The sequence below is a fragment of the Bombina bombina genome, chromosome 3 (genome assembly GCF_027579735.1).
Source record: "Bombina bombina isolate aBomBom1 chromosome 3, aBomBom1.pri, whole genome shotgun sequence".
NCBI lineage: Eukaryota > Metazoa > Chordata > Amphibia > Anura > Bombinatoridae > Bombina > Bombina bombina.
In genome coordinates, this window is record NC_069501.1 from 1,095,025,476 (window position 1) to 1,095,052,283 (window position 26,808).

General features: G+C 39.4%; 1 protein-coding gene across 11 annotated transcripts in view; it reads left to right on the top strand.

The window, feature by feature from the left end:
- The window catches only part of POSTN (periostin), an 81,580-nt gene that overhangs the window by 24,697 nt on the left and 30,075 nt on the right, over positions 1–26,808 (top strand). For all 11 annotated transcript variants that reach the window (XM_053708421.1, XM_053708417.1, XM_053708425.1 and 8 more), the window contains exons 3-11: positions 7,292–7,356; positions 7,772–7,929; positions 8,655–8,819; positions 9,378–9,524; positions 10,234–10,375; positions 19,536–19,748; positions 24,178–24,312; positions 25,712–25,860; positions 26,225–26,361. In XM_053708421.1, the coding sequence (XP_053564396.1) occupies positions 7,292–7,356; positions 7,772–7,929; positions 8,655–8,819; positions 9,378–9,524; positions 10,234–10,375; positions 19,536–19,748; positions 24,178–24,312; positions 25,712–25,860; positions 26,225–26,361 (1,311 nt within the window). The remainder of the gene's footprint in view (positions 1–7,291; positions 7,357–7,771; positions 7,930–8,654; positions 8,820–9,377; positions 9,525–10,233; positions 10,376–19,535; positions 19,749–24,177; positions 24,313–25,711; positions 25,861–26,224; positions 26,362–26,808) is intronic.

Here is a 26,808-nt window from a genome sequence, read left to right on the forward strand (position 1 = left end):
TTATGGACAGAATTCGTGCTCTTAAATTGGCTAATTCTTTCACCCTAGACGCCACCTTGCAATTGGCTAGGTTAGCGGCGAAAAAATTCTGGGTTTGCTATTGTGGCGCAGAGCGCTTTGGTTAAAATCTTGGGCAGCGGATGCGTCTTCCAAGAACAAATTGCTTGACATTCCTTTCAAGGGGAAAACACTCTTTGGCCCTGACTTGAAAGAGATTATCTCTGATATCACTGGGGGCAAGGGCCACGCCCTTCCTCAGGATAGGTCTTTTCAAGACCAAAAATAAACCTAAGTTTCGTCCCTTTCGCAGAAACGGATCAGCCCCAAGGGCTACGTCCTCTAAGCAGGAAGGTAATACTTCTCAAGCCAATCCAGCCTGGAGACCTATGCAAGGCTGGAACAAAGGAAAGCAGGCCAGGAAACCTGCCACTGCTACCAAGACAGCATGAAATGCGGGCCCCCGATCCGGGACCGGATCTGGTGGGGGGCAGACTCTCTCTCTTCGCTCAGGCTGGGGCAAGAGATGTTCTGGATCCTTGGGCGCTAGAAATAGTCTCCCAAGGTTATTCTCTGGAGTTCAAGGGGCTTCCTCCAAGGGGGAGGTTCCACAGGTCTCAGTTGTCTTCAGACCACATAAGAAGACAAGCATTCTTACATTGGGTAGAAGACCTGCTAAAAATGGGAGTGATTCATCCTGTTCCATTAGGAGAACAAGGGATGGGGTTCTACTCCAATCTGTTCATAGTTCCCAAAAAAGAGGGAACGTTCAGACCAATCTTAGATCTCAAGATCTTGAACAAGTTTCTCAAGGTTCCATCGTTCAAGATGGAAACCATTCGAACACTTCTTCCTTCCATCCAGGAAGGTCAATTCATGACCAAGGTGGATTTCAAGGATGCGTATCTACATATTCCTATCCACAAGGAACATCATCGGTTCCTAAGGTTTGCATTCCTGGACAAGCATTTCCAGTTCGTGGCGTTTTCTTTCGGATTAGCCACTGCTCCTAGGATTTTCTCATAGGTACTAGGGTCCCTTCTGGCGGTGCTAAGACCAAGGGGCATTGCTGTAGTACCTTACTTGGACGACATTCTGATTCGAGCGTCGTCCCTTCCTCAAGTAAAGGCTCACACGGACATTGTCCTGGCCTTTCTCAGATCTCACGGATGGAAAGTGAACGTGGAAAAGAGTTCTCTATCTCCGTCAACGAGGGTTCCCTTCTTGGGAACTATAATAGACTCCTTAGAAATGAGGATTTTTCTGACAGAAGCCAGAAAAACAAAACTTCTAGACTCTTGTCGGATACTTCATTCCGTTCCTCTTCCTTCCATAGCGCAGTGCATGGAAGTGATAGGTTTGATGGTAGCGGCAATGGACATAGTTCCTTTTGTGCGCATTCATCTAAGACCATTACAACTGTTCATGCTCAGTCAGTGGAATGGGGACTATTCAGACTTGTCTCCGAAGATACAAGTAAATCAGAGGACCAGAGACTCATTCCGTTGGTGGCTGTCCCTGGACAACCTGTCACAAGGGATGACCTTCCGCAGACCAGAGTGGGTCATTGTCACGACCGACGCCAGTCTGATGGGCTGGGGCGCGGTCTGGGGATCCCTGAAAGCTCAGGGTCTTTGGTCTCGGGTAGAATCTCTTCTACCGATAAATATTCTGGAACTGAGAGCGATATTCAATGCTCTCAAAGCTTGGCCTCAGCTAGCGAGGGCCAAGTTCATACATCAACCATCAGGGGGGAACAAGGAGTTCCCTAGCGATGGAAGAAGTGACCAAAATCATTCTATGGGCGGAGTCTCACTCCTGCCACCTGTCTGCTATCCACATCCCAGGAGTGGAAAATTGGGAAGCGGATTTTCTGAGTCGTCAGACATTGCATCCGGGGGAGTGGGAACTCCATCCGGAAATCTTTGCCCAAGTCACTCAACCGTGGGGCATTCCAGACATGGATCTGATGGCCTCTCGTCAGAACTTCAGAGTTCCTTACTACGGGTACAGATCCAGGGATCCCAAGGCGGCTCTAGTGGATGCACTAGTAGCACCTTGGACCTTCAAACTAGCTTATGTGTTCCCGCCGTTTCCTCTCATCCCCAGGCTGGTAGCCAGGATCAATCAGGAGAGGGCGTCGGTGATTTTGATAGCTCCTGCGTGGCCACGCAGGACTTGGTATGCAGATCTGGTGAATATGTCATCGGCTCCACCATGGAAGCTACCTTTGAGACGAGACCTTCTTGTTCTAGGTCCGTTCGACCCACTCCAGCTGACTGCTTGGAGATTGAACGCTTGATCTTATCAAAGCGAGGGTTCTCAGAATCTGCAGGATTCCCTTGGGACAAGGTTAAGATTCCTAAGAGTCTATCCTTCCTTCGAGAAGGATTGGAAAAAGGATTATCTGCAAGTTCCTTGATGGGACAGATTTCTGCCTTGTCTGTGTTACTTCACAAAAAGCTGGCAGCTGTGCCAGATGTTCTAGCCTTTGTTCAGGCTCTGGTTAGAATCAAGCCTGTTTACAAAATTTTGACTCCTCCTTGGAGTCTCAACCTAGTTCTTTCAGTTCTTCAGGGGGTTCCGTTTGAACCCTTACATTCCGTTGATATTAAGTTATTATCTTGGAAAGTTTTGTTTTTGGTTGCAATTTCTTCTGCTAGAAGAGTTTCAGAATTATCTGCTCTGCAGTGTTCTTCTCCTTATCTGGTGTTCCATGCAGATAAGGTGGTTTTGCGTACTAAACCTGGTTTTCTTCCAAAAGTTGTTTCTAACAAAAACATTAACCAGGAGATAGTTGTGCCTTCTTTGTGTCCTAATCCAGTTTCAAAGAAGGAACGTTTGTTGCACAACTTGGATGTAGTTCGTGCTCTCAAATTTTACTTAGCAGCTACTAAGGATTTCAGACAAACTTTGTCTTTGTTTGTTGTTTATTCTGGTAAACGGAGAGGTCAAAAAGCAACTTCTACCTCTCTCTCCTTCTGGATTAAAAGCATTATCCGATTGGCTTATGAGACTGCCGGACGGCAGCCTCCTGAAAGAATCACAGCTCACTCCACTAGGGCTGTGGCTTCCACATGGGCCTTCAAGAACGAGGCTTCTGTTGATCAGATATGTAAGGCAGCGACTTGGTCTTCACTGCACACTTTTTCTAAATTTTACAAATTTGATACTTTTGCTTCTTCTGAGGCTATTTTTGGGAGAAAGGTTTTGCAAGCCGTGGTGCCTTCCATTTAGGTGACCTGATTTGCTCCCTCCCTTCATCCGTGTCCTAAAGCTTTGGTATTGGTTCCCACAAGTAAGGATGACGCCGTGGACCGGACACACCTATGTTGGAGAAAACAGAATTTATGTTTACCTGATAAATTACTTTCTCCAACGGTGTGTCCGGTCCACGGCCCGCCCTGGTTTTTTTAATCAGGTCTGATAATTTATTTTCTTTAACTACAGTCACCACGGTACCATATGGTTTCTCCTATGCAAATATTCCTCCTTAACGTCGGTCGAATGACTGGGGTAGGCGGAGCCTAGGAGGGATCATGTGACCAGCTTTGCTGGGCTCTTTGCCATTTCCTGTTGGGGAAGAGAATATCCCACAAGTAAGGATGACGCCGTGGACCGGACACACCGTTGGAGAAAGTAATTTATCAGGTAAACATAAATTCTGTTTTGGTATCTCTAGGGAAATGGTACAAAGTACAATCTCAATTTTTTACACAAATGCAAGAGGTTATGTGTAACAAATACTCTCTTCCAGGATTTTAACTAAAGCTTCAGATTTTAATGCTGTTAGCCATAAATAAATAGAAACAAAAAGTACATAGTGTAATACTATTGATAGCAAGTTAAAATGAAGATTTCCTAGAACTAGTCGACTATCACTTACACTCTTCAGAGCTGTAACTCAGCAAATAATGTTAACCTCTTTTAGTAAAGTTATTTTACGAGTTTGAAGAGAAGCTCCTTACTCATGGATATACTGATTTAAAACTATTTATTTCAAAGCAATAAAAACAATGTAACAATATAGCAGGCTAGCTATAAGCAGAGGTAATTGTGCATACAACTCAAACGTCAGGCTATCACCTCGCTCATGCTTTCACTCTGTGGGTATTAGTGAGTCTCTTTCTGCGCCACTGTAACAACACTTGTAAGTCCTTCCTTCAGCTTATTTAACAATGGCTCTGCTATGTATCCAATGCACTTTCCCTGGATCCTGCCAGCTTTTTAAAGGAAATAGTTCTAGAAAATCTTCATTTTAACCTGCTATTAACAGTATTATACTATGTACTTTTTTGCTTCTATTTATTTATGGAGGAGTTTAATGTTCTTGAGTGAATCATTGCAGGCATTATTTGGGACGATACCTTCAGAGATTAGCAGTAGAATTAGTGTTAATGGTCTAGATGCATTAACATTATTTGTGATTGAAATCTGGTACTACTGCTTTGCAAGCTACTTTGGAGAATTTATGGAAAGGTCTGTTCCTCACTATAGCTTATTAACTACATCTCTTGCAGAGGAATAAAATATAGTTTTAGTATTCAAGTACACTTTATTCATTTTATTCTTAGTATTGCTTTTCATACAATATAGACATGAAAGGGGCGCCTCATAGTGAAATCCATATGCAATATGGTCAGAACAAAGAGAGTAAAACTCACAATTTGTGATGGCACTTATGCAGTGCAAACAGGCAGGCTGACAGTCACAGTGGTCAGCTAATTGGATACTTCTCCTGTATCAGGGTGGATCCTGTCTCACAGTGGTCAGCTAACTGGATACTTCTCTTGTATCAGGGTGGATCCTGTCTCTGGTCTGTCAGCGTCCAAGCCGCAACACCAACAAACAAAGCAGTGTGGAAAAATCACTAGTACAGTGATACAGATGTAAAAAACTTCTGTGGAAGTAAAAGGCAGACACCTCCGTGAAAGGTTAAAATGTAGTTTAATATTGCAACGCGTTTCTCGACCCAAATGTTCGGTCGTTTGATCAGGCAAAAAAGTATTGGTATATATACCAATACTTTTTTGCCTGATGAAACGACAAAACAATTGGGTCGAGAAACGCGTTGCAATATTAAACTACATTTTAACCTTTCACGGAGGTGTCTGCCTTTTACTTCCACGGAAGTTTTTTATATCTGTATCACTGTACTAGTGATTTTTCCACATTGTTTTGTTTGTTGGTGTTGCGACTTGGACGCTGACAGACCAGAGACCTGAGACAGGATCCACCCTGATACGGGAGAAGTATCCAGTTAGCTGACCACTGTGACTGTCAGCCTGCCTGTTTGCACTGCATAAGTGCCATCACAAATTGTGAGTTTTACTCTTTCTTTGTTCTGACCATATTGCATATGGATTTCACTATTAGGCACCCCTTTCCTTTTCTTATCTAGATTATCGAGGTGAATTCAGATCGTTCTCCACAAGTGGAGCTGCCTTACACCGTTTCCGAAATTGGTTTCTAGTTGAATGTCATTTCTACAATAGAATTTGATTATCAATTCATGGACTTTACTTTTAAATTATTGTTTATCATTCTAACAATTGTTATTATATATATTTAAATTACTTATGCTTACACAGACAACATTTGTTCACTTTCATTTCAATCATTTTATTTACTTTTTACATCCTATTATTGCGCCACCTTTCTAGGTGTTTATTCACTTAGCTTTTGACAATATAGACATCCAGGTTTCTAAATTCAAGTTGCTAAACACACTGCTTATAGCAAAATGTATAAAACATGAGGTCTAAAGTAAATCAAACTTTCATTTCATTGATTTTTTTTTTTTCAAGTATTCAATACAAATACAAATTTCAAGTTTGTATTCTTTTTTTTTTTTGCAAAATGAGTCTTGTCAGTGAAAGCTGAGAAGGAAATGGACCACTATGTAAACTTATTAAAATAGATGTCTTTCGTAGAAAGGCAGTAGGTTCAGGAGTAATTTGCAAAAGCTCTTTGCAAAAAGGGTGGCTGATACATTGAATAAAGGTGACAAGTAAAACTTATTTTGTGATTCAGAGAATACAATTTTAAACAATTTTACAATTTACTTCTATCTAATTTGCTTAATTTTCTTGGTATCCTTTGTTGAAGAAGCAGTAATGTACTACTGGGAGCTTGCCAAAAGCCAATGACAAGAGGCATATATGTGCAGCCACCAATCAGTAGCTTCTTAGCCTACCTAGGTATACTTTTTAACAAAGAATATAAAGAGAATAAAACAAATGAGATAATATAAATACATTTGAAAGCTGTTTAAAATGGCATGCTCTATAAGAATAATGAAAGAAAATAATTTGGGCATACGCTGTCGGCATTTATTATTGCACAAGCAGGTCTTGTGAACTGCTTGTGTAATGCCGCCCCCTGCAGATTTGCGGCCAAGTCCGATCGTATAGGATTGGGTGGATTGAAGACTGCAGCCTCAGAGCAGGTGGACAAGTTATGGAGGAGCAGTCAGAGCTTGATAATTCGGCCCCATAGACTTAACTATAGCTGAGCACTTTTAAACATCTCACTTCGATTAACACAGTTGCTCATTTAAAGGGACATAATACTCATATGCTAAATCACTTGAAACTGATGCAGTATAACTGTAAAAAGCTGACAGGAAAATATCACCTGAGCATCTCTATGTAAAAAAGGAAGATATTTTACCTCACAATCTCCTCAGCTCAGCAGAGTAAGTTCTGTGTAAAAAGTTATACTTCACCTGCTCCCAGCTGCAGGTAAAAAAAAAAAAAAAAATGAAGAAATGAACAGCAGCCAATCAGCATCAGCAGTGCTGAGGTCATGAACTCTTACTGTGATCTCATGAGATTTGACTTAACTCTCATGAGATTTCATAGTAAGCTTCCTTTACCTGATTGGTGAAATAATGTGAGAGTTCACGAGGCTCATCCCCTAAGCTTTCCTAGGACAGACACATTAAAATGCTGCTTAGAAATCCTTTACAATGGGAGGTGGCTACTGAGGAACTTTTGAGGTAAAATATCTTTCTTTTTTACATAGAGATGTTCAGGTGATATTTTCTAGTCAGCTTTTTACAGCTATGCTGCATCACTTTCAAGTGTTTAAACATTTGGGTATTATGGCCCTTTAAGTTTATAAAATCATGTGATGTACATTCATGGAGAGCCTCAGAAACAGTTTGTTCATAATTACTGTTGTGGCAACTATAGGAACAGGTAAAATACTGTATATGCATATATGTAACCTCTATTTCTCTAGTAAGCTATCTGGTAAATGGGTTTACTAACAATACTCTTTTTTTTAACAGGACTGTTTTATATGAATGTTGTCCTGGTTACATGAAATTGAATGGTCAACCAGGATGTCCTGCAGGTATTTATTACATTTTTCTAATTAAAGAAATTCCATTTTTTTTTATTATTTGTACATGATTGATTATATTTAGTGTGTAAATATCTAAAGAATTTTAATGTGTGTGTGCATATATATATATTATTTATTCATAACAGTAACAGTTGTAATAGATAGGGAAGTATGTGCTAACCATATTCAATGTATAATTGCAGGATGTTAGATCTTATAATGTTAGCAGTTATTGCCAAGTAGCTTAAATCATAAATGTCAAGTGCATGCGGTTTAATCCTAATCATATTTTTGGCAGCACAAGGATAAGAAAATCATTTTATCAACCAGTTTTACATTACAGCTTTGTCTTTATCTTAACAATATAATAGATATTTAATCTCAGGTAATGTTTTTAATATTTATCTTGGTTTGTCTTTACCAGTTGCTCCTATTGACAATGTGTACGGAACCCTTGGCATTGTGGGAGCTTTAACAACACAAGAATACTCAGACAGATCAGAACTGAGAAAGGAGATTGAAGGCGTTGGTTCCTTTACTTTCTTTGCCCCCAGTAATGATGCATGGGACTTGCTGGATTCTGTAAGATTATTTTAAAAAACTTTTTAAAATGAATTGTGTTCTTTTTTAAAGTAAGATAAGATAACCTTAAAAATAATGGTGGTATGTTTCATTTATTTAAAGTTTTATTCCTTAAATTAATTCTTAATGTTTGTGCAATGATAAATGCTGATAGAGTATGCTGTTGGCATTTATTGATGTGCGGTGGACATGATCCGCTACAGCGGATATTGGCCTCTAGTTATCAAGGTCTGTCGGATCTGATCCGACAGTGCGGATCAGGTCCGACAGACCTCGCTGAATACGGCGAGCAATGCGCTTGCTGTATTCAGCATTGCACCAGCAGCTTACAAGAGCTGCTGGTGCAACGCCGCCCCCTGCAGACTCGCGGCCAATGGGCCGCCAGCAGGAAGGTGTCAATCAACCCGATTGTACTCGATCGGGTTGATTTCCGGCAATGTCTGTCCGCCTGCTCAGAGCAGGCGGACAGGTTATGGAGCAGCGGTCTTTGTGACGGCTGCTTCATAACTGCTGTTTCTGACGAGCCTGCAGGCTCGCCAGAAACACGGGGCATCAAGCTCCATTCGGAGCTTGATACATATGCCCCATTGTCCGCTCGCACTATGATAATTCAGCCCCATTGAATAGACTGTAATATGTATAAAGTTTAGGAGAAAATATGTCTACATATTTAATACTTTTAACAAATAAAATATTATTTTGATTGCAGTTGTGTTCTCTTCTAGGAAACACGTGAGGCTTTGCTTAGCAATGTGAATATTGAGCTTCTTAATGCTCTTCATTTTCATATGGTTAACAAGAGGATGTTAACAAAAGATCTTAAAAATGGCATATCTGTTAAATCTATGTTTAATGACCAAGATCTTTTAATCAACCATTATCCAAATGGGGTAAGTGTGCTATTTTATATACTAGACTTGCATATCATTTTTTCAGTACTGAAAAAGAAGAAAATTTTTAATTGTTTTTATATTTTGGAAGTGTGTCCATGCCCAGTTATATAAGAGTCTCACTTATAAGCCAGTGAGCCAATGTTGCTCCAACATCTACATTTAAACATCAGCTTACACAGATTTAACTTTACCTTTTAGAGTGCAAACACAGTGTTTGGTTACTGATGAACTTTACTAAAACTGAAGCATAAAATGCTAAATTTACATAATAGCAAATAACACTTCCGTTGGTTCACATTGTTTTAAACTTCACTTTTTCTGTGTCTCACTACATATTTTTAAAGTATTTTTTTTTTTACATATTTTTTTTATTTACTTTTTTTTTCCAAAATAAAAAAAAACTGCTAAATTCCAAAGGTGACCTTTTAAACAGATTTATGATTTGCACATATCTTAACACAAAAAGGAAAATTTGAGATATAACTTTTAAGTATATTTTACTTAACTTGCAATTTAAGTTTTATTTGTTTCTTTTTTCTAAATTTCTGAGAATAGATTGTCACTGTTAACTGTGCAAGAATAATCCATGGTAACCAGATAGCAACAAATGGTGTTGTCCATGTGATTGATCGGGTTGTTACTGCTGTTGGAAATACCATTGAAGATTATATTGACTCAGAGGATGATCTTTCATCTCTTAGGGTAAGTTATATACTAATGTACACTTGCATATATCAATAATAAAGACGAACCTTGGAGTGAGGTCCTAGAAGGGAAGAGTTAATGGTTGAAGCAAGAAAGGTTCTAGTTGATATAATAGTATATTGGTTAGACTGGTTTGGAGGTGGAGGTTGTCAGGGCCAGTTTGCATTACAGAAGAAAGAGCTTTCATTCTTGGAGCAATATAATAGAAACAGCACCTGCCTAGCCATGCTCCCTCTAGACTGTAATGTGCGCTGGTATTACAAGTTTTCAGCAATGCGAACGCGACCTCATGTTCGCAATGCTGGGAAGCTAGCTTTCATAAGCTCCTGGCAGCCTTGTTCTGATGCATCAGAACTTCAGCTCTAGCGAAAGGGGTAAGTAGCGCAGCGATGGCAGCAAATATAAATATATATGTATATGCTGATATACATATATATTTATGTGTATATACACATACTAACACATAAATATATATGTATATAAGCATATACATATATATTTACTGGGAACACACAGTTCCCATAGACCGCAATTTAAAGGCACTTTTTAGTGCTGTTTTTTTTCTAACATTTCACTTCCACCAACTTTAACCCCAAAATACTGCCTAATGCAGTAATTCTATTAAGCGCTCTACTTGTGATCTAGCCCATTGCCTTTTAGCAGTTTCTTTAAGAATGCATTCATATCTTTTCTTAATCTGTTTTAGGCTGCTGGTATTGCTTCAAATCTGTTGGAAACCCTTGGAAAACCTGGGCATTATACTCTTTTTGCACCAACCGATGAGGCTTTTGAGAAACTTCCAAGAGGAGTGCTTGAGAGGATAATGAATGATAAAAATGCAGCTAAAGGTATGTTCCTTTAAAAAAAGGTTTTTGATTTGTGAGTGTTTTTTTTTTTTTTTTTTTAATCTTTCTTGAGTATAATTTCACTAGTTAACTTATCCCATATCCTAATATTTTTAGGCCTAGAAATGACCTAGTGACTCCAACAATTTCACTAAATCTCTTTCTAATCCTAAATATTGTATATTTTTTAAGATATTATACCTAATTATATTTAATTGCATGAATAAAGACATGTCAGACAAGTTATACATTGTATATGCTATTTATTTATACCCCATGGTTATGTACAAGTTAGATCAAATTGCATTATGATGATGAACTATTTCAAGTGAAAATAAATTCTTCAGAAGCCATTGAGCAGTTCTAATGCTGTGTAATGTACAAAAATGTCAGACATGTGAGTTAATTTAGAATCTTAGCGTCTTAGATCCCAGGCATCAATGTTGCTACAGACATAGAAATCTTAGACTGAGGCAAGTAGCATATTTAATAGGCAGAGCAAAGGGAGGCCAGAGCAGACAGTGAAGGCTTGGAGTGCAATTAACAGGACAGGGTAAACCCCCCCCAAAAAACCCAGTTTTGAATGGTGTCAAATTAAAATAATCACAACCGCAAGGGACAGGTAAATTGAATGTTACTAGCTTTGATCAGACTGCAAATACATCACCACCTAGATATACTATTAAGCAACAATAAAATAATTTATAATAGCTATATCAGGGGAAGAAGTACCATTGGTGCAGCAGGTGCAGTGGCACGGGGGCCCAAGTGGTGGGTGGGGGCCCATAGCGGCCAGTCTGTACATAGGCATACCTGTGTATAGATACTCATCAGCTTTATACTGTGCAGCATGTTCACTATTAGTGTATAGATATTCCGTCATTATATATACTCATTATATTTATGCAGCGCAGTGTAGTCATCAGGGCATAGTGTAAATAAACTTATATGATTATACAGCACAGTGTGCTCTCTGCCAGTGTATATACACAGTATCATTATAAAGTGTTGCATGCTCATTATCAGTGTGTGTGTATTACTGAGTTTGAGGGGCTCCAAAAAAAAATTGCACCAGGGCCCTTTGTTGAGTAGGTCTGCTACTGAGCTATATAAGCAATCTTAAGACTGTTAAAAGGAAATTCTGATGCAAAAAGTACATCCTCTACTTAGTTATAGATTGTGAATTTTGCATTACTGACCCTAAATAATTATGGGCCAGATTAAAAGTGGAGTGAAAAATATCACTTACGCAGCACAATATTTGCGCTCCACTCAGTAATACCAGCACACACATTCGCATTGCATGGAAGCTTTGCATTCACAAAAGCATGCTTCCAAAGGCTCCAATGGGAGACTCATTCTCATGCCGTCAGACACGGCAAAGCACCAAGTACAGCGAAGGGGTAAGTCGTGCAGCGTTGGGCAGAAAATATTAAATATATATGTATATGAATATATACATATATATTTATGTGTTAATATGTGTATATACACAAATTGACACATAAATATATGTGTATATAAGCATAAACATATATATCTATAGAATTTGGCCGTTTACGGGTGCTCGATATAATAGTGCTCCACTTGTAATCTAGCCCTATGTGTTTAATACCCGGATACGATTAAACACGTAGGTAAAATACTGATGGGTAGCAAAAGCTAAACAGCTAAGAAGTCAAACAGAAATCATATTATCTGGATACTAAACGATAAGCCTGCCCAGAGGGCAGTCTATGTTTAAAAAAATACAAACCTCCAAGCTAAAGTTACAAAAAATAAAAAAAGTAAAATTACAGAAAAAAATAAACAAAGCTATCCAAAATAAAAAAATTAAACCTAAACTAATACCCCTATAAAAAACAAACAAAATAAAAACACCCCCTAAGCTAATACTAAACTAACAATAGCCCTTAAAAGGGCCTTTTGTAGGGTATTGCCCTATGTTAAACAGCTCTTTTACCTATAAAAAATACTAAGTCCCCCCTAACAGTAAAAACCCCCCCACCCACCAAACCCCCCAAAATAAAAAACCTAACACTAAAAACAACTAAACTACCCATTGCCCCTACCCATTACAACTAAACTACCCATTGCATTCAGCTCTTTTACTGCCCTTAAAAGGTCAATCAGCTCTTTCTCCAACATAGGTGTGTCCGGTCCACGGCGTCATCCTTACTTGTGGGATATTCTCCTCCCCAACAGGAAATGGCAAAGAGCCCAGCAAAGCTGGTCACATGATCCCTCCTAGGCTCCTCCTACCCCAGTCATTCTCTTTGCCGTTGTACAGGCAACATCTCCACGGAGATGGCTTAGAGTTTTTTAGTGTTTAACTGTAGTTTTTATTATTCAATCAAGAGTTTGTTATTTTGAAATAGTGCTGGTATGTACTATTTACTCAGAAACAGAAAAGAGATGAAGATTTCTGTTTGTATGAGGAAAATGATTTTAGCAACCGTAACTAAAATCCATGGCTGTTCCACACAGGACTGTTGAGAGCTATTAACTTCAGTTGGGGGAACAGTATGCAGTCTCTTGCTGCTTGAGGTATGACACATTCTAACAAGACGATGTAATGCTGGAAGCTGTCATTTTCCCTATGGGATCCGGTAAGCCATGTTTATTACGATCATAAATAAGGGCTTCACAAGGGCTTATTAAGACTGTAGACTTTTCTGGGCTAAATCGATTCATTATTAACACATATTTAGCCTTGAGGAATCATTTTATCTGGGTATTTTGATATAAGAATATCGGCAGGCACTGTATTAGACACCTTATTCCTTAGGGGCTTTCCCAAAGCATAAGCAGAGCCTCATTTTCGCGCCGGTGTGGCGCACTTGTTTTTGAGAGGCATGGCATGCAGTCGCATGTGTGAGGAGCTCTGATACTTAGAAAAGACTTTCTGAAGGCGTCATTTGGTATCGTATTCCCCTTTGGGCTTGGTTGGGTCTCAGCAAAGCAGATACCAGGGACTGTAAAGGGGTTAAAGTTTAAAACGGCTCCGGTTCCGTTATTTTAAGGGTTAAAGCTTCCAAATTTGGTGTGCAATACTTTTAAGGCTTTAAGACACTGTGGTGAAAATTTGGTGAATTTTGTACAATTCCTTCATGTTTTTTCGCAATTGCAGTAATAAAGTGTGTTCAGTTTAAAATTTAAAGTGACAGTAACGGTTTTATTTTAAAACGTTTTTGTACTTTGTTATCAAGTTTATGCCTGTTTAACATGTCTGAACTACCAGATAGACTGTGTTCTGAATGTGGGGAAGCCAGAATTCCTATTCATTTAAATAAATGTGATTTATGTGATAATGACAATGATGCCCAAGATGATTCCTCAAGTGAGGGGAGTAAGCATGGTACTGCATCATTCCCTCCTTCGTCTACACGAGTCTTGCCCACTCAGGAGGCCCCTAGTACATCTAGCGCGCCAATACTCCTTACTATGCAACAATTAACGGCTGTAATGGATAATTCTGTCAAAAACATTTTAGCCCAAATGAACACTTGTCAGCGTAAGCGCGGCTGCTCTGTTTTAGATACTGAAGAGCATGGCAACGCTGATACTAATATCTCTGAAGGGCCCCTAACCCAGTCTGATGGGGCCAGGGAGGTTTTGTCTGAGGGAGAAATTACTGATTCAGGGAACATTTCTCAACAGGCTGAACCTGATGTGATTGCATTTAAATTTAAGTTGGAACATCTCCGCATTCTGCTTAAGGAGGTATTATCCACTCTGGATGATTGTGACAAGTTGGTCATCCCAGAGAAGCTATGTAAAATGGACAAGTTCCTAGAGGTGCCGGGGCTCCCAGAAGCTTTTCCTATACCCAAGCGGGTGGCGGACATTGTTAATAAAGAATGGGAAAGGCCCGGTATTCCTTTCGTCCCTCCCCCCATATTTAAAAAATTGTTTCCTTTGGTCGACCCCAGAAAGGACTTATGGCAGACAGTCCCCAAGGTCGAGGGAGCGGTTTCCACTTTAAACAAACGCACCACTATACCCATAGAGGATAGTTGTGCTTTCAAAGATCCTATGGATAAAAAATTAGAAGGTTTGCTTAAAAAGATGTTTGTTCAGCAGGGTTACCTTCTACAACCAATTGCATGCATTGTCCCTGTCGCTACAGCCGCATGTTTCTGGTTCGATGAGCTGATAAAGGCGGTCGATAGTGATTCTCCTCCTTATGAGGAGATTATGGACAGAATCAATGCTCTCAAATTGGCTAATTCTTTCACCCTAGACGCCACTTTGCAATTGGCTAGGTTAGCGGCTAAGAATTCTGGGTTTGCTATTGTGGCGCGCAGAGCGCTTTGGTTGAAATCTTGGTCGGCTGATGTGTCTTCCAAGAACAAGCTACTTAACATTCCTTTCAAGGGGAAAACGCTGTTTGGCCCTGACTTGAAAGAGATTATCTCTGATACCACTGGGGGTAAGGGCCACGCCCTTCCTCAGGATCGGCCTTTCAAGGCAAAAAATAAACCTAATTTTCGTCCTTTTCGTAGAAACGGACCAGCCCGAGGTGCTACATCCTCTAAGCAAGAGGGTAATACTTCTCAAGCCAAGCCAGCTTGGAGACCAATGCAAGGCTGGAACAAGGGAAAGCAGGCCAAGAAACCTGCCACTGCTACCAAGACTGCATGAAATGTTGGCCCCCGATCCGGGACCGGATCTGGTGGGGGGCAGACTCTCTCTCTTCGCTCAGGCTTGGGCAAGAGATGTTCTGGATCCTTGGGCGCTAGAAATAGTCTCCCAAGGTTATCTTCTGGAATTCAAGGGACTTCCCCCAAGGGGGAGGTTCCACAGGTCTCAGTTGTCTTCAGACCACATAAAAAGACAGGCATTCTTACATTGTGTAGAAGACCTGTTAAAAATGGGAGTGATTCATCCTGTTCCATTAAGAGAACAAGGGATGGGGTTCTACTCCAATCTGTTCATAGTTCCCAAAAAAGAGGGAACGTTCAGACCAATCTTAGATCTCAAGATCTTAAACAAGTTTCTCAAGGTTCCATCGTTCAAGATGGAAACCATTCGAACTATTCTTCCTTCCATCCAGGAAGGTCAATTCATGACCACGGTGGATTTAAAGGATGCGTATCTACATATTCCTATCCACAAGGAACATCATCGGTTCCTAAGGTTCGCATTCCTGGACAAGCATTACCAGTTCGTGGCGCTTCCTTTCGGATTAGCCACTGCTCCAAGGATTTTCACAAAGGTACTAGGGTCCCTTCTAGCTGTGCTAAGACCAAGGGGCATTGCTGTAGTACCTTACTTGGACGACATTCTGATTCAAGCGTCGTCCCTTCCTCAAGCAAAGGCTCACACGGACATCGTCCTGGCCTTTCTCAGATCTCACGGATGGAAAGTGAACGTGGAAAAGAGTTCTCTATCTCCGTCAACAAGGGTTCCCTTCTTGGGAACAATAATAGACTCCTTAGAAATGAGGATATTTCTGACAGAGGCCAGAAAAACAAAGCTTCTAGACTCTTGTCGGATAATTCATTCCGTTCCTCTTCCTTCCATAGCTCAGTGCATGGAAGTGATCGGGTTGATGGTAGCGGCTATGGACATAGTTCCTTTTGCGCGCATTCATCTAAGACCATTACAACTGTGCATGCTCAGTCAGTGGAATGGGGATTATACAGACTTGTCTCCGAAGATACAAGTAAATCAGAGGACCAGAGACTCACTCCGTTGGTGGCTGTCCCTGGACAACCTGTCACAAGGGATGACATTCCGCAGACCAGAGTGGGTCATTGTCACGACCGACGCCAGTCTGATGGGCTGGGGCGCGGTCTGGGGATCCCTGAAAGCTCAGGGTCTTTGGTCTCGGGAAGAATCTCTTCTACCGATAAATATTCTGGAACTGAGAGCGATATTCAATGCTCTCAAGGCTTGGCCTCAGCTAGCGAGGGCCAAGTTCATACGGTTTCAATCAGACAACATGACAACTGTTGCGTACATCAACCATCAGGGGGGAACAAGGAGTTCCCTAGCGATGGAAGAAGTGACCAAAATCATTCTATGGGCGGAGTCTCACTCCTGCCACCTGTCCGCTATCCACATCCCAGGAGTGGAAAATTGGGAAGCGGATTTTCTGAGTCGTCAGACATTGCATCCGGGGGAGTGGGAACTCCATCCGGAAATCTTTGCCCAAGTCACTCAGCTGTGGGGCATTCCAGACATGGATCTGATGGCCTCTCGTCAGAACTTCAAAGTTCCTTGCTACGGGTCCAGATCCAGGGATCCCAAGGCGGCTCTAGTGGATGCACTAGTAGCACCTTGGACCTTCAAACTAGCTTATGTGTTCCCGCCGTTCCCTCTCATTCCCAGGCTGGTAGCCAGGATCAATCAGGAGAGGGCGTCGGTGATCTTGATAGCTCCTGCGTGGCCACGCAGGACTTGGTATGCAGATCTGGTGAATATGTCATCGGCTCCACCTTGGAAGCTACCTTTGAGACGAGACCTTCTTGTTCAGGGTCCGTTCGAACATCCGAACCTGGTTTCACTCCAGCTGACTGCTTGGAGATTGAACGCTTGATCTTATCGAAGCGAGGGTTCTCAGATTCTGTTATCGATACTCTTGTTCAGGCCAGAAAGCCTGTAACTAGAAAGATTTACCACAAAATTTGGAAAAAATATATCTGTTGGTGTGAATCTAAAGGATTCCCTTGGGACAAGGTTAAGATTCCTAAGATTCTATCCTTCCTTCAAGAAGGATTGGAAAAAGGATTATCTGCAAGTTCCCTGAAGGGACAGATTTCTGCCTTGTCTGTGTTACTTCACAAAAAGCTGGCAGCTGTGCCAGATGTTCAAGCCTTTGTTCAGGCTCTGGTTAGAATTAAGCCTGTTTACAAACCTTTGACTCCTCCTTGGAGTCTCAATTTAGTTCTTTCAGTTCTTCAGGGGGTTCCGTTTGAACCCTTACATTCCGTTGATATTAAGTTATTATCTTGGAAAGTTTTGTTTTTAGTTGCAATCTCTTCTGCTAGAAGAGTTTCAGAATTATCTGCTCTGCAGTGTTCTCCTCCTTATCTGGTGTTCCATGCAGATAAGGTGGTTTTACGTACTAAACCTGGTTTTCTTCCAAAAGTTGTTTCTAACAAAAACATTAACCAGGAGATTATCGTTCCTTCTCTGTGTCCGAAACCAGTTTCAAAGAAGGAACGTTTGTTGCACAATTTGGATGTTGTTCACGCTCTAAAATTCTATTTAGATGCTACAAAGGATTTTAGACAAACATCTTCCTTGTTTGTTGTTTATTCTGGTAAAAGGAGAGGTCAAAAAGCAACTTCTACCTCTCTCTCTTTTTGGATTAAAAGCATCATCAGATTGGCTTACGAGACTGCCGGACGGCAGCCTCCCGAAAGAATCACAGCTCATTCCACTAGGGCTGTGGCTTCCACATGGGCCTTCAAGAACGAGGCTTCTGTTGATCAGATATGTAGGGCAGCGACTTGGTCTTCACTGCACACTTTTACCAAATTTTACAAGTTTGATACTTTTGCTTCTTCTGAGGCTATTTTTGGGAGAAAGGTTTTGCAAGCCGTGGTGCCTTCCATTTAGGTGACCTGATTTGCTCCCTCCCTTCATCCGTGTCCTAAAGCTTTGATATTGGTTCCCACAAGTAAGGATGACGCCGTGGACCGGACACACCTATGTTGGAGAAAACAGAATTTATGTTTACCTGATAAATTACTTTCTCCAACGGTGTGTCCGGTCCACGGCCCGCCCTGGTTTTTTTAATCAGGTCTGATAATTTATTTTCTTTAACTACAGTCACCACGGTACCATATGGTTTCTCCTATGCAAATATTCCTCCTTAACGTCGGTCGAATGACTGGGGTAGGAGGAGCCTAGGAGGGATCATGTGACCAGCTTTGCTGGGCTCTTTGCCATTTCCTGTTGGGGAGGAGAATATCCCACAAGTAAGGATGACGCCGTGGACCGGACACACCGTTGGAGAAAGTAATTTATCAGGTAAACATAAATTCTGTTTTTTCAAGCCCTAAAAACCCCTAATCTAAAAATATACACCCCAAAAATTTAATTAAAAAAGCCTTAACCTAAGCCCCAAATAGGTACTCACTGTTCCTGAAGTCCGGCGGAGAAGGTCTTCTTCCAGATGGATCCATCATCTTCTGTCTTCATCCGGAGTGAAGGCGGTGAGGAGCGGAGGTGCGGAGCTGTGTTCCCGATTCCTGGATCCTCAGTGGCGGTCCTCAACGGCGGCGGTCCTCAATGGCAGCAGTCCTCGGCAGCCTGGAGGCTCCTCTTCATCCGATGTCCATTGTAGACTAAAGATTGAATGCAAGGTACCGCAATCAATTTTGGGTACCTTGCATTCCTATTGGCTGAAATTTTGAAATCAGCCAATAGGATTAGAGCTACTGAAATCCTATTGGGTGTTCAAATCATCCAATAAGATTTCAGTAGCTCTAATCCTATTGGCTGATTTCAAAATTTTAGAAATAGGAATGCATGCTACCCTAATAAATATGGGGTACCTTGCATTCAATCTTCAGTGTGCGTCAGATGACCGCGTGAAGAGGAGCCTCCATGCCGCCGAGGACTGCCACCGCCGAGGACGCCTGCCATTGAGGACCACCGATGAGGATCCGGGCATCGGGAACAAAGCTCTGCACCTCCGCTCTGTGCTGCCTTCACTCTGGATGAAGATAGAAGATGATAGATCCGTCCGCCGGAGTTCAGGAACAGTGAGTACCTATTTGGGGCTTAAGTTTAGGCTTTTTAATTTTAATTTTTGGGGTGTTTTTTTTTTAGATTAGGGTTGTTTTGGTCTTGAAAAAATAGCTGATTGCCCTTTTAAGGGCAATCGCCATCCAAATGCCCCTTTGCGTTCTTTTGGCTGCCTCGCACAGCCAACATTCCTTTGAGGATATTGGCTGTGCGACGGAAGCATTACAAACGCGATTATAGAATAGATAAGGCTCCAACTGAGCAGTTGGCAAATATTGTGCTTTTCCCTATGGAATCGGAAAATGGTTTACAACAACTAATTTGGAACATATAAATGATAATGGTGTATTCATGTTAACTTAGTTTTTTATAAATGCTGCCTGTAACATAAGCTTTTTATTAAAGTATTAAGCCGTGATCTGGCGTAATGTGATTTATTTATTTTTTTGTATTGTTTTAGCTCTGTTTCAATACCACATCCTTGACACTGTTCAGTGTTCTGAAGCTATTATGGGAGGAGCAGTTTATGATACTTTGGAAGGAAGCACTCTTCAGGTTGGATGTGACGGTGAAAGCTTGACAGTTAATGGCATCAAGATGGTAAATCGCAAGGATATTGTTACAAGCAATGGCGTCATTCATCTAATTGACCAGGTTCTCATTCCTGATTCTGGTAAGTAATTACATTTTTTTTTACAGTACACCATCAAGCTTAAAGAGACAGTGTATTGTTTTATTTCTCCTTTAATGTGTTCAATATTAGCCCTTTTGCCTGCTTGGGTGCATTAAATTGTTTACAAATGCATCTTTTACCTTTATTTTGCTATTGGAAGTAGATAGTTTTGCCTGCACTCTATATGTAATGGATTTACTGTGTATACAGTGAGAGATAAGATAGGAATGAGTTTGTCTATATAGAGAGATAAGATAATGAGATCCACTATCCCTGTAAGCTCAGCCTATTTCATTAGATTGTGGCATTACTTAGCAGAGACAGTTATTTCATGTACAATAAGAAAACTTAAAAGACCAATTTCCCAAAAATGTTATACTATGCAGCTGGTTTAACAAGTCGTTGTGAATACATTAAGGAGAAATCAATTTTACTGTGCACTGTCCCTTTAAGATGACCTGATTTCTTTTAAAATATACAACACAAAGATGCTGTTTTTAATCCATTATTGACGCTTGATTTATATTATATAATAATATATTTATGAAATGCTTAAAAGGACACTGAACCCAAATTTTTTCTTTCATGATTCAGATACAGCATGACATTTTAAGCAACTTTCTAATTTACTCCTATTATCAAATTTTCTTCATTCTCTTGGTATCTTTATTTGAAATGCAAGAATGTAAGTTTAGATGCCGGCCCATTTTTGGTGAACAACCTGGGTTGTTCTTGCTGATTGGTGGATAAATTAATCCACCAATAAAAAGTGCTGTCCAGAGTACTGAACTAATAAAAAGCTTAGATGCCTTCTTTTTCACATAAAGATAGCAAGGGAATGAAGAAAAATTGATAATAGGAGTAAATTGGAAAGTTGCCTAAAATTGCATGCTCTATCTATCTGAATCATGAAAGAAAAAAAATTAGGTTCAGTGTCCCTTTAATTTGCTCAGGTTATTATTGATCTATATAAGGAAGATGTTTCTAAATAAGGAGATAAAATTAGCAACCAGCGCATATGACATCAGCATAAAACAGTTAATCCAAATCATACTTACCCTTCAGGAAATAGATTAGCAGACTGTATAAAAGACCCAGTCAACTCTGCTGCACAAAGGAAGACAATGTTGCTCTTTCATATTAAAATTATGTTAATACATTCCTATAAAAGTTTTTTTTTTTCATTAAAAAAAAGAATATAAAATCTAATATGATGGACATAGTAGAAAGAACAAGATGGGTACGTTAAATATCTGGGGAACAATATGCTAGAAACAGATGGGAAGTATATAGCGCTGCGGAATCAGTTTAGCGCTGCGGAATCTGTTGGCGCTCTACAAATAACCGATAATAATAATATATAGGAATGACAAACAGTTAGAGGAGTGGGACAAAAATAACCCAAACCATTTTTGGAATAGTAGGTAAATGTTGCAACAAAATTTCATTTTTCTAATCCAATACTTTTATTTTTTAACATGGTTTGATCTTGTCACAGTGTATACCCTAGGTCAGTGATAGGGAACCTTGGCAGATGTTTCAGAACTACATTTCCCATGATGCTCAACTGCACTGCCGAGGGCCTAATCATCATGGGAAAAGTAGTTCTGAAACATCTGAGGTGCCAAGGTTTGTCATCACTGCCCTAGGTGAAAAAAAATCTTTATTGTAAAAGTATTTTCCTTTCCAGCTTTAAAAAAAGGTAATGGTCCTTAAAGGGACTTTAATCCCTTTGAGATGATAATATAAAATTATAAATTATATATATAAAAAAACTCTGCAATATACTTTCATTATTTATGTTGTCCCCTTTTCCAGTAATTCCATTCTGAAATTGTGAATTTGTGATCTTTTCAGTTCCTGTTAGAAATGGAAGTGCAGAACACTGTTATATTACACATAGCCATTGGCTGCACACCCTAGTGACCTATTTATAACTGTGCCTAACTGGCCACAGCAGAGAAGGTAACCTAAGTTACAACATGGCAGCCCCCATTGTTTTATAGACTTTAAAACTTCATACTTATTTTACTTTTAAAAATAAATCTACATATTATTATCAGACTTATCTTTTCTTTGAATAAATCATTCTATCTAGCATGTATTCAATTTTTAATATCCATTTAATGGATTTAATAAGGAGGGCAATGAACAGGCAGGAAGAGTAACGGAAAAGAAGAGCCATAAGCGAGAAGTGCGATAAAACAATACATAGGGCCCCATGTATTAAATGTTGTGAGGACAAGCTTCTCAACTAGAGGAGTTGTCCGCACGCCTTTGCTGCATATGGGCAGTGGATCTGTTCATCCGTTAGCCCATATGCATCAGTACACACTCAGATGAGTGTGTAATGTCCGTCCCCACTCACACGACCAATCGTGTGAGAGAAGGGACTGTCAATCACTGAGAGTGAGTATGCTCTCTGTGATTTCTCTTCACCACCTCAGAGGGGGTATAGAGTGTAAGAAGCAGCCATCAAATGATCACTGCTTCTTACATTGCTGGAAGCAGGCTCGTATATGCCAACCTGCCTCACAAGGGCTCCAGAGCAGCTTGCTCTGCTTTGTACATGGAGCCCATAGTTGTTAATGAGAGATGTTGCAAGCAAATAGAAGGGGAGAAAATAAAAGGAAAAATCAGACAGAAAGTTATGTATCTATATATACAAAGAATGAAATAAACTGAAGGATGTTAGAAAGCAGGAAAAAGGGCAAGAGAGGCAATTACAGAGAGATGTTGAGAGAGAGAAGTTTGAGTGTAGATATAAGGGAGAAAAATGTATAGAATCATGTGTCGTATCCTCAGCCTAGGGGCTGTCACTAATGAGTTATTAGCAACAGATGTATTCTGACTAATTTTATCTATATTAATTACATTTATAACTCCACATTCCATATATATATTTTATAACTCCATACCATAGAAATAGATGGAATACCCAACTAGTAAGATTGGGTAGATATTGGTATTAACCACAATGTAACTTTTGCTTCAGTAAATTAATACTCATACTAATACTTCAGTATATTAATACACATAGTAACATGTTATTACACAAGCTACTCTAAATAGATTTTGATGAAAAACTAAAGTGATTGCCAATTGTGTGTCGAAATGGGCAGGGGGTGGTAGAAAAAGTCCAAAGAACTGTATAGCATGAAAGGATTAAAAGCTTATCTAGAAGTGGAAAAAGGAATGTTATCAGATGAAAAGTATTTGGATGGAATCAGCAAACATCTACCGAGTGACAAGAATATACTTGCTTGGCCTAGAGAAGTAGTTAGGTCAGCAGAGTATATTTGCCAGAAAATGTATAAAAGCATTAAAGGCTGCGATAATGCAATAGTATCATACACTAATTTTATAAAGTGAGTGACAGACATAACAGTGATTTTTTTATTTTTTTATTTTTACTTATATTTATTTATATTTGTCAAGAACTTTCATTTTAGAAAATGAGAAAGGAAGCATTAAATTATAGTATGATTGAGAAATTGAGGTTATAGATGCAATTACAAAATCTTGGGGGGTTTTTGTTTGTTTTATTTGTGGAAAATGCTTACAAAACTACAGTATCTAGCCTATCACTGAAAGTTCTAAATGTAATACAATTAAAATGAATTAGCAAATTATATTTTTCACCAGTCTTTACAACATGAAACCCAGATTTTTGTTTTCATGATTCAGATAGAACATTCAATTTTAAACAACTTTCCAATTTGCTTATTTGATCAAATTTGCTTTATTTTCTTGGTATTCTTTGTTGAAGGATCAGCAATACACTACTAGGAGCTATCTGAACATATTGGGGCATATGTATCAAGCTCCGTATGGAGCTTGATGCCCCGTGTTTCTGGCGAGTCATTAGACTCGCCAGAAACAGCAGTTATGAAGCAGCGGTCACAAAGACATCGCAACAATACTAACGATACTAATCGATCGAGTACAATCAGGTTGATTGACACCCCCCTGCTTGTGGCCTATTGGCCCCGAGTCTGCAGGGGGCGGCGTTGCACCAGCAGCTCTTGTGAGCTGCTGGTGCAATGATGAATACGGCGAGCGTATTGCTCGCCGTATTCAACGAAGTCTGGCGGACCTGATCCACACTGGTGGATCAGGTCCGCCAGACTTTCATAACTAGAGGCCATTGGGTGAACATATGACAAGGGATATATGTGTAGCCATTAATTAGCAGCTAGCTTCCAGTAATGCATTGCTGCTCCTGGGCCTACCTACATATGCTTTCCAACAAAGGATACCAAGATAATTAAGCTAATTATATAATAAAAGTTAATTGGAAAATATTTTTAAAATTGAATGCTTTGTCTGTATCATCAAGTTTAATTTTGACTGTACTGTACCTTTAATATTTAAATACAGTTATATATTCTTGCAAAACATAACAGAACATTTTTATTCAACATTTTAGCCAAGCAAGTCCTTGAACTTACAGGAAGCCAACAAACCAGTTTCACTGACCTCATGGCACAGCTGGGGTTGGCAGCTGCTCTGAGACCAGAAGCAGAATATACTCTACTGGCACCATTAAATGGAGCATTCACTGGTAAGTAATATACTTTCTTTCTTTCATCACATATATACCCAGGCCTAAGTACTGACCTCCACTTAAACCAAAGCATGACCTGGATGTGAACATAATTAACTCTACCTAACACTTGACCTAACTGCAATTAATTCTAACTGTGAATAGACCACACACAATTTACTCTAAAAATGACCTGGCCCCCAACTATAATAAATCTTAGCAACTCAACACAGCTCTACTAACTTGTCCTGGCAGGTCTTGCTTTAACGTCAGGAAATAGTTTACAGGGATATACATTTACACAAAAATGGTGTGTTTCATTAATGTAATAACCTGAAGGCAAATTCATCTTGCAATATCAGGTTACAGGGTCTAATTATTTTCATTGTTGTCATAAGACCAACCGAGTGTGGCTGCATTTCCAAGACCCACAATATATTTAACTTAAAACAAGTTGTAACAGCAAAAGTTTATTATGTTAATAAATCCTAGGATTAGATATGAGATGTAGGATCATGACAAGTACTTTAAAATAAACAGATGAATAGACATGGATGTCTTGCATCTCAAAATCCTACTTATTATGACTATGGGCATCAGTGAAAATTAAAAACTGAGCAGAACGGTTGCTTGTAATTCTTATTTTGCTTGTCCAAGGCCTCTTTCAGTTTTACAGTTCTAGTTTTTGTCAATAATTTGTCATTGTTTTTTTTAACTTAGATGTTGTACAACAGTGGTTGTTTGATCTTTTCAAATAAGGAGCCACCTTTTTTTTATAGTAATTTACAGTGCTACTGAGCAAAATAAGCAGATATTATTAGTCTAAAACTACATTTCATATAAACTTTTTCTGTTGAGTGATTCTATAAAAAGTTCAGTATCACAAAAAAGCAATATCACAGATACCTATCCTTCATAATAGACACATTGGGGCCTAAATATCAAGTTCCGAAAGACCGCTGCTCCATAACCCTGTCCACCTGCTCTGAGCAGGCGGACAGGAATCGCCGCAATTCAACCCGATCGAATACGATCAGGTTGATTGGCACCTCCCTGCTGGCGGCTGATTGGCCGCGAGTCAGCAAGGGAAGCGTTGCACCAGTAGCTCTTGTGGTCTGCTGGCGCAATGCTGAATACGGAGAGCTTATTGCTCTCCGCATTCAGTGAAGTCTTGTGGACCTGATCCGCACAGTCCGATCAGGTCCGCAAGACCTTTCTTAAATAGAGTCCATTGTCTTCAACTAAGATGAAGATAATTATGTCCATTGAATCATATATTTTATACGACTATAAAAAAATTGTCATATAGAGCTCGATAGATAGAGCCCATAATAATTACGTATAATTTGATGACTTTATCATAAAAAAACAATATGCTAGAAAAAAAAATTAATCCTATTTTTCTATGTTTTGGCAGATGATATTATGAAAATGGACCAGCGTGTTCTTAAAATTATTTTGCAAAATCATATTCTGAAAAAGAAAATTGTTCTTAATGAGCTTTACAATGGACAGACATTGGAGACAATGGGTGGAAAATATCTCAGAGTCTTTGTTTACCGTACTGTAAGTAAAATATACCCTGTATGTTCACATACTGCTGAAGTTTTACTTTTTGTGATGAAGCCACAATTATCTTAGGACGAAAGTCTTTTTTTGTGTAGTTTAATACTATTTCTGAGTAGTTCCCTAAAATAATCCTAAAAAAAACAATCCTAAATCTAAAAATTAGTGGCCCTTTTTGGAAATTTTAATGGATTTCATAGGCCATAAAATAAATCTATGAGTAATTTAGAAAAAAAAAAAAGTAAGATATTTTCACAAATATGATTTATTCATGTTATTAAAAATGTATGAGTAAACAATATGTAAAATATATTTGCTATAGAAGTTGTTCAGATATATTTATTTTATATTCTGCTTTTATCAGGCTGTTTGTATTGAGAACTCTTGCATGCTTCGTGGAAGCAAAGAAGGAATAAATGGTGCAATCCATACCTTTAGAGAAATTATCAAGCCAGCTGAGAAATCTTTCCTTGAAATTCTGAGCCTTGACAAGCGTTTTAGGTAAGTGGTTTTATTTCTTAAATTATAAAAATTTTAAATTATGCAGCATAACACCTACATTTAAAACCTAATAAAATGTGAGTAAAGTAGTATCTTTATTTCAAATGTAAGAGAATCATAGAAGTCTAGATACACTAGTTGATAAAACGTATTTTGTTCAAAAAGCAAGGGATTTCTTGTGCACTAAAGGAATGTTGTACTGTATTTGAAGATGCTGTTAAAAGAACATTAAACTAAAAAATGTTGCACATGAAATAGCAGTCATGCTTGTATGACAACTGATACTTGAGTACTGATTGCTCACTGTATCTATCAATGGACATGGAATTACTATAAGCAATTATATAGTTTGTTTATTTCAATCTCATTACTTAGACCAGGGGGCATATTTATCAATCTGCGAGCGGACATGATACGATGTAACGTATCATGTCTGCCGCACATCGA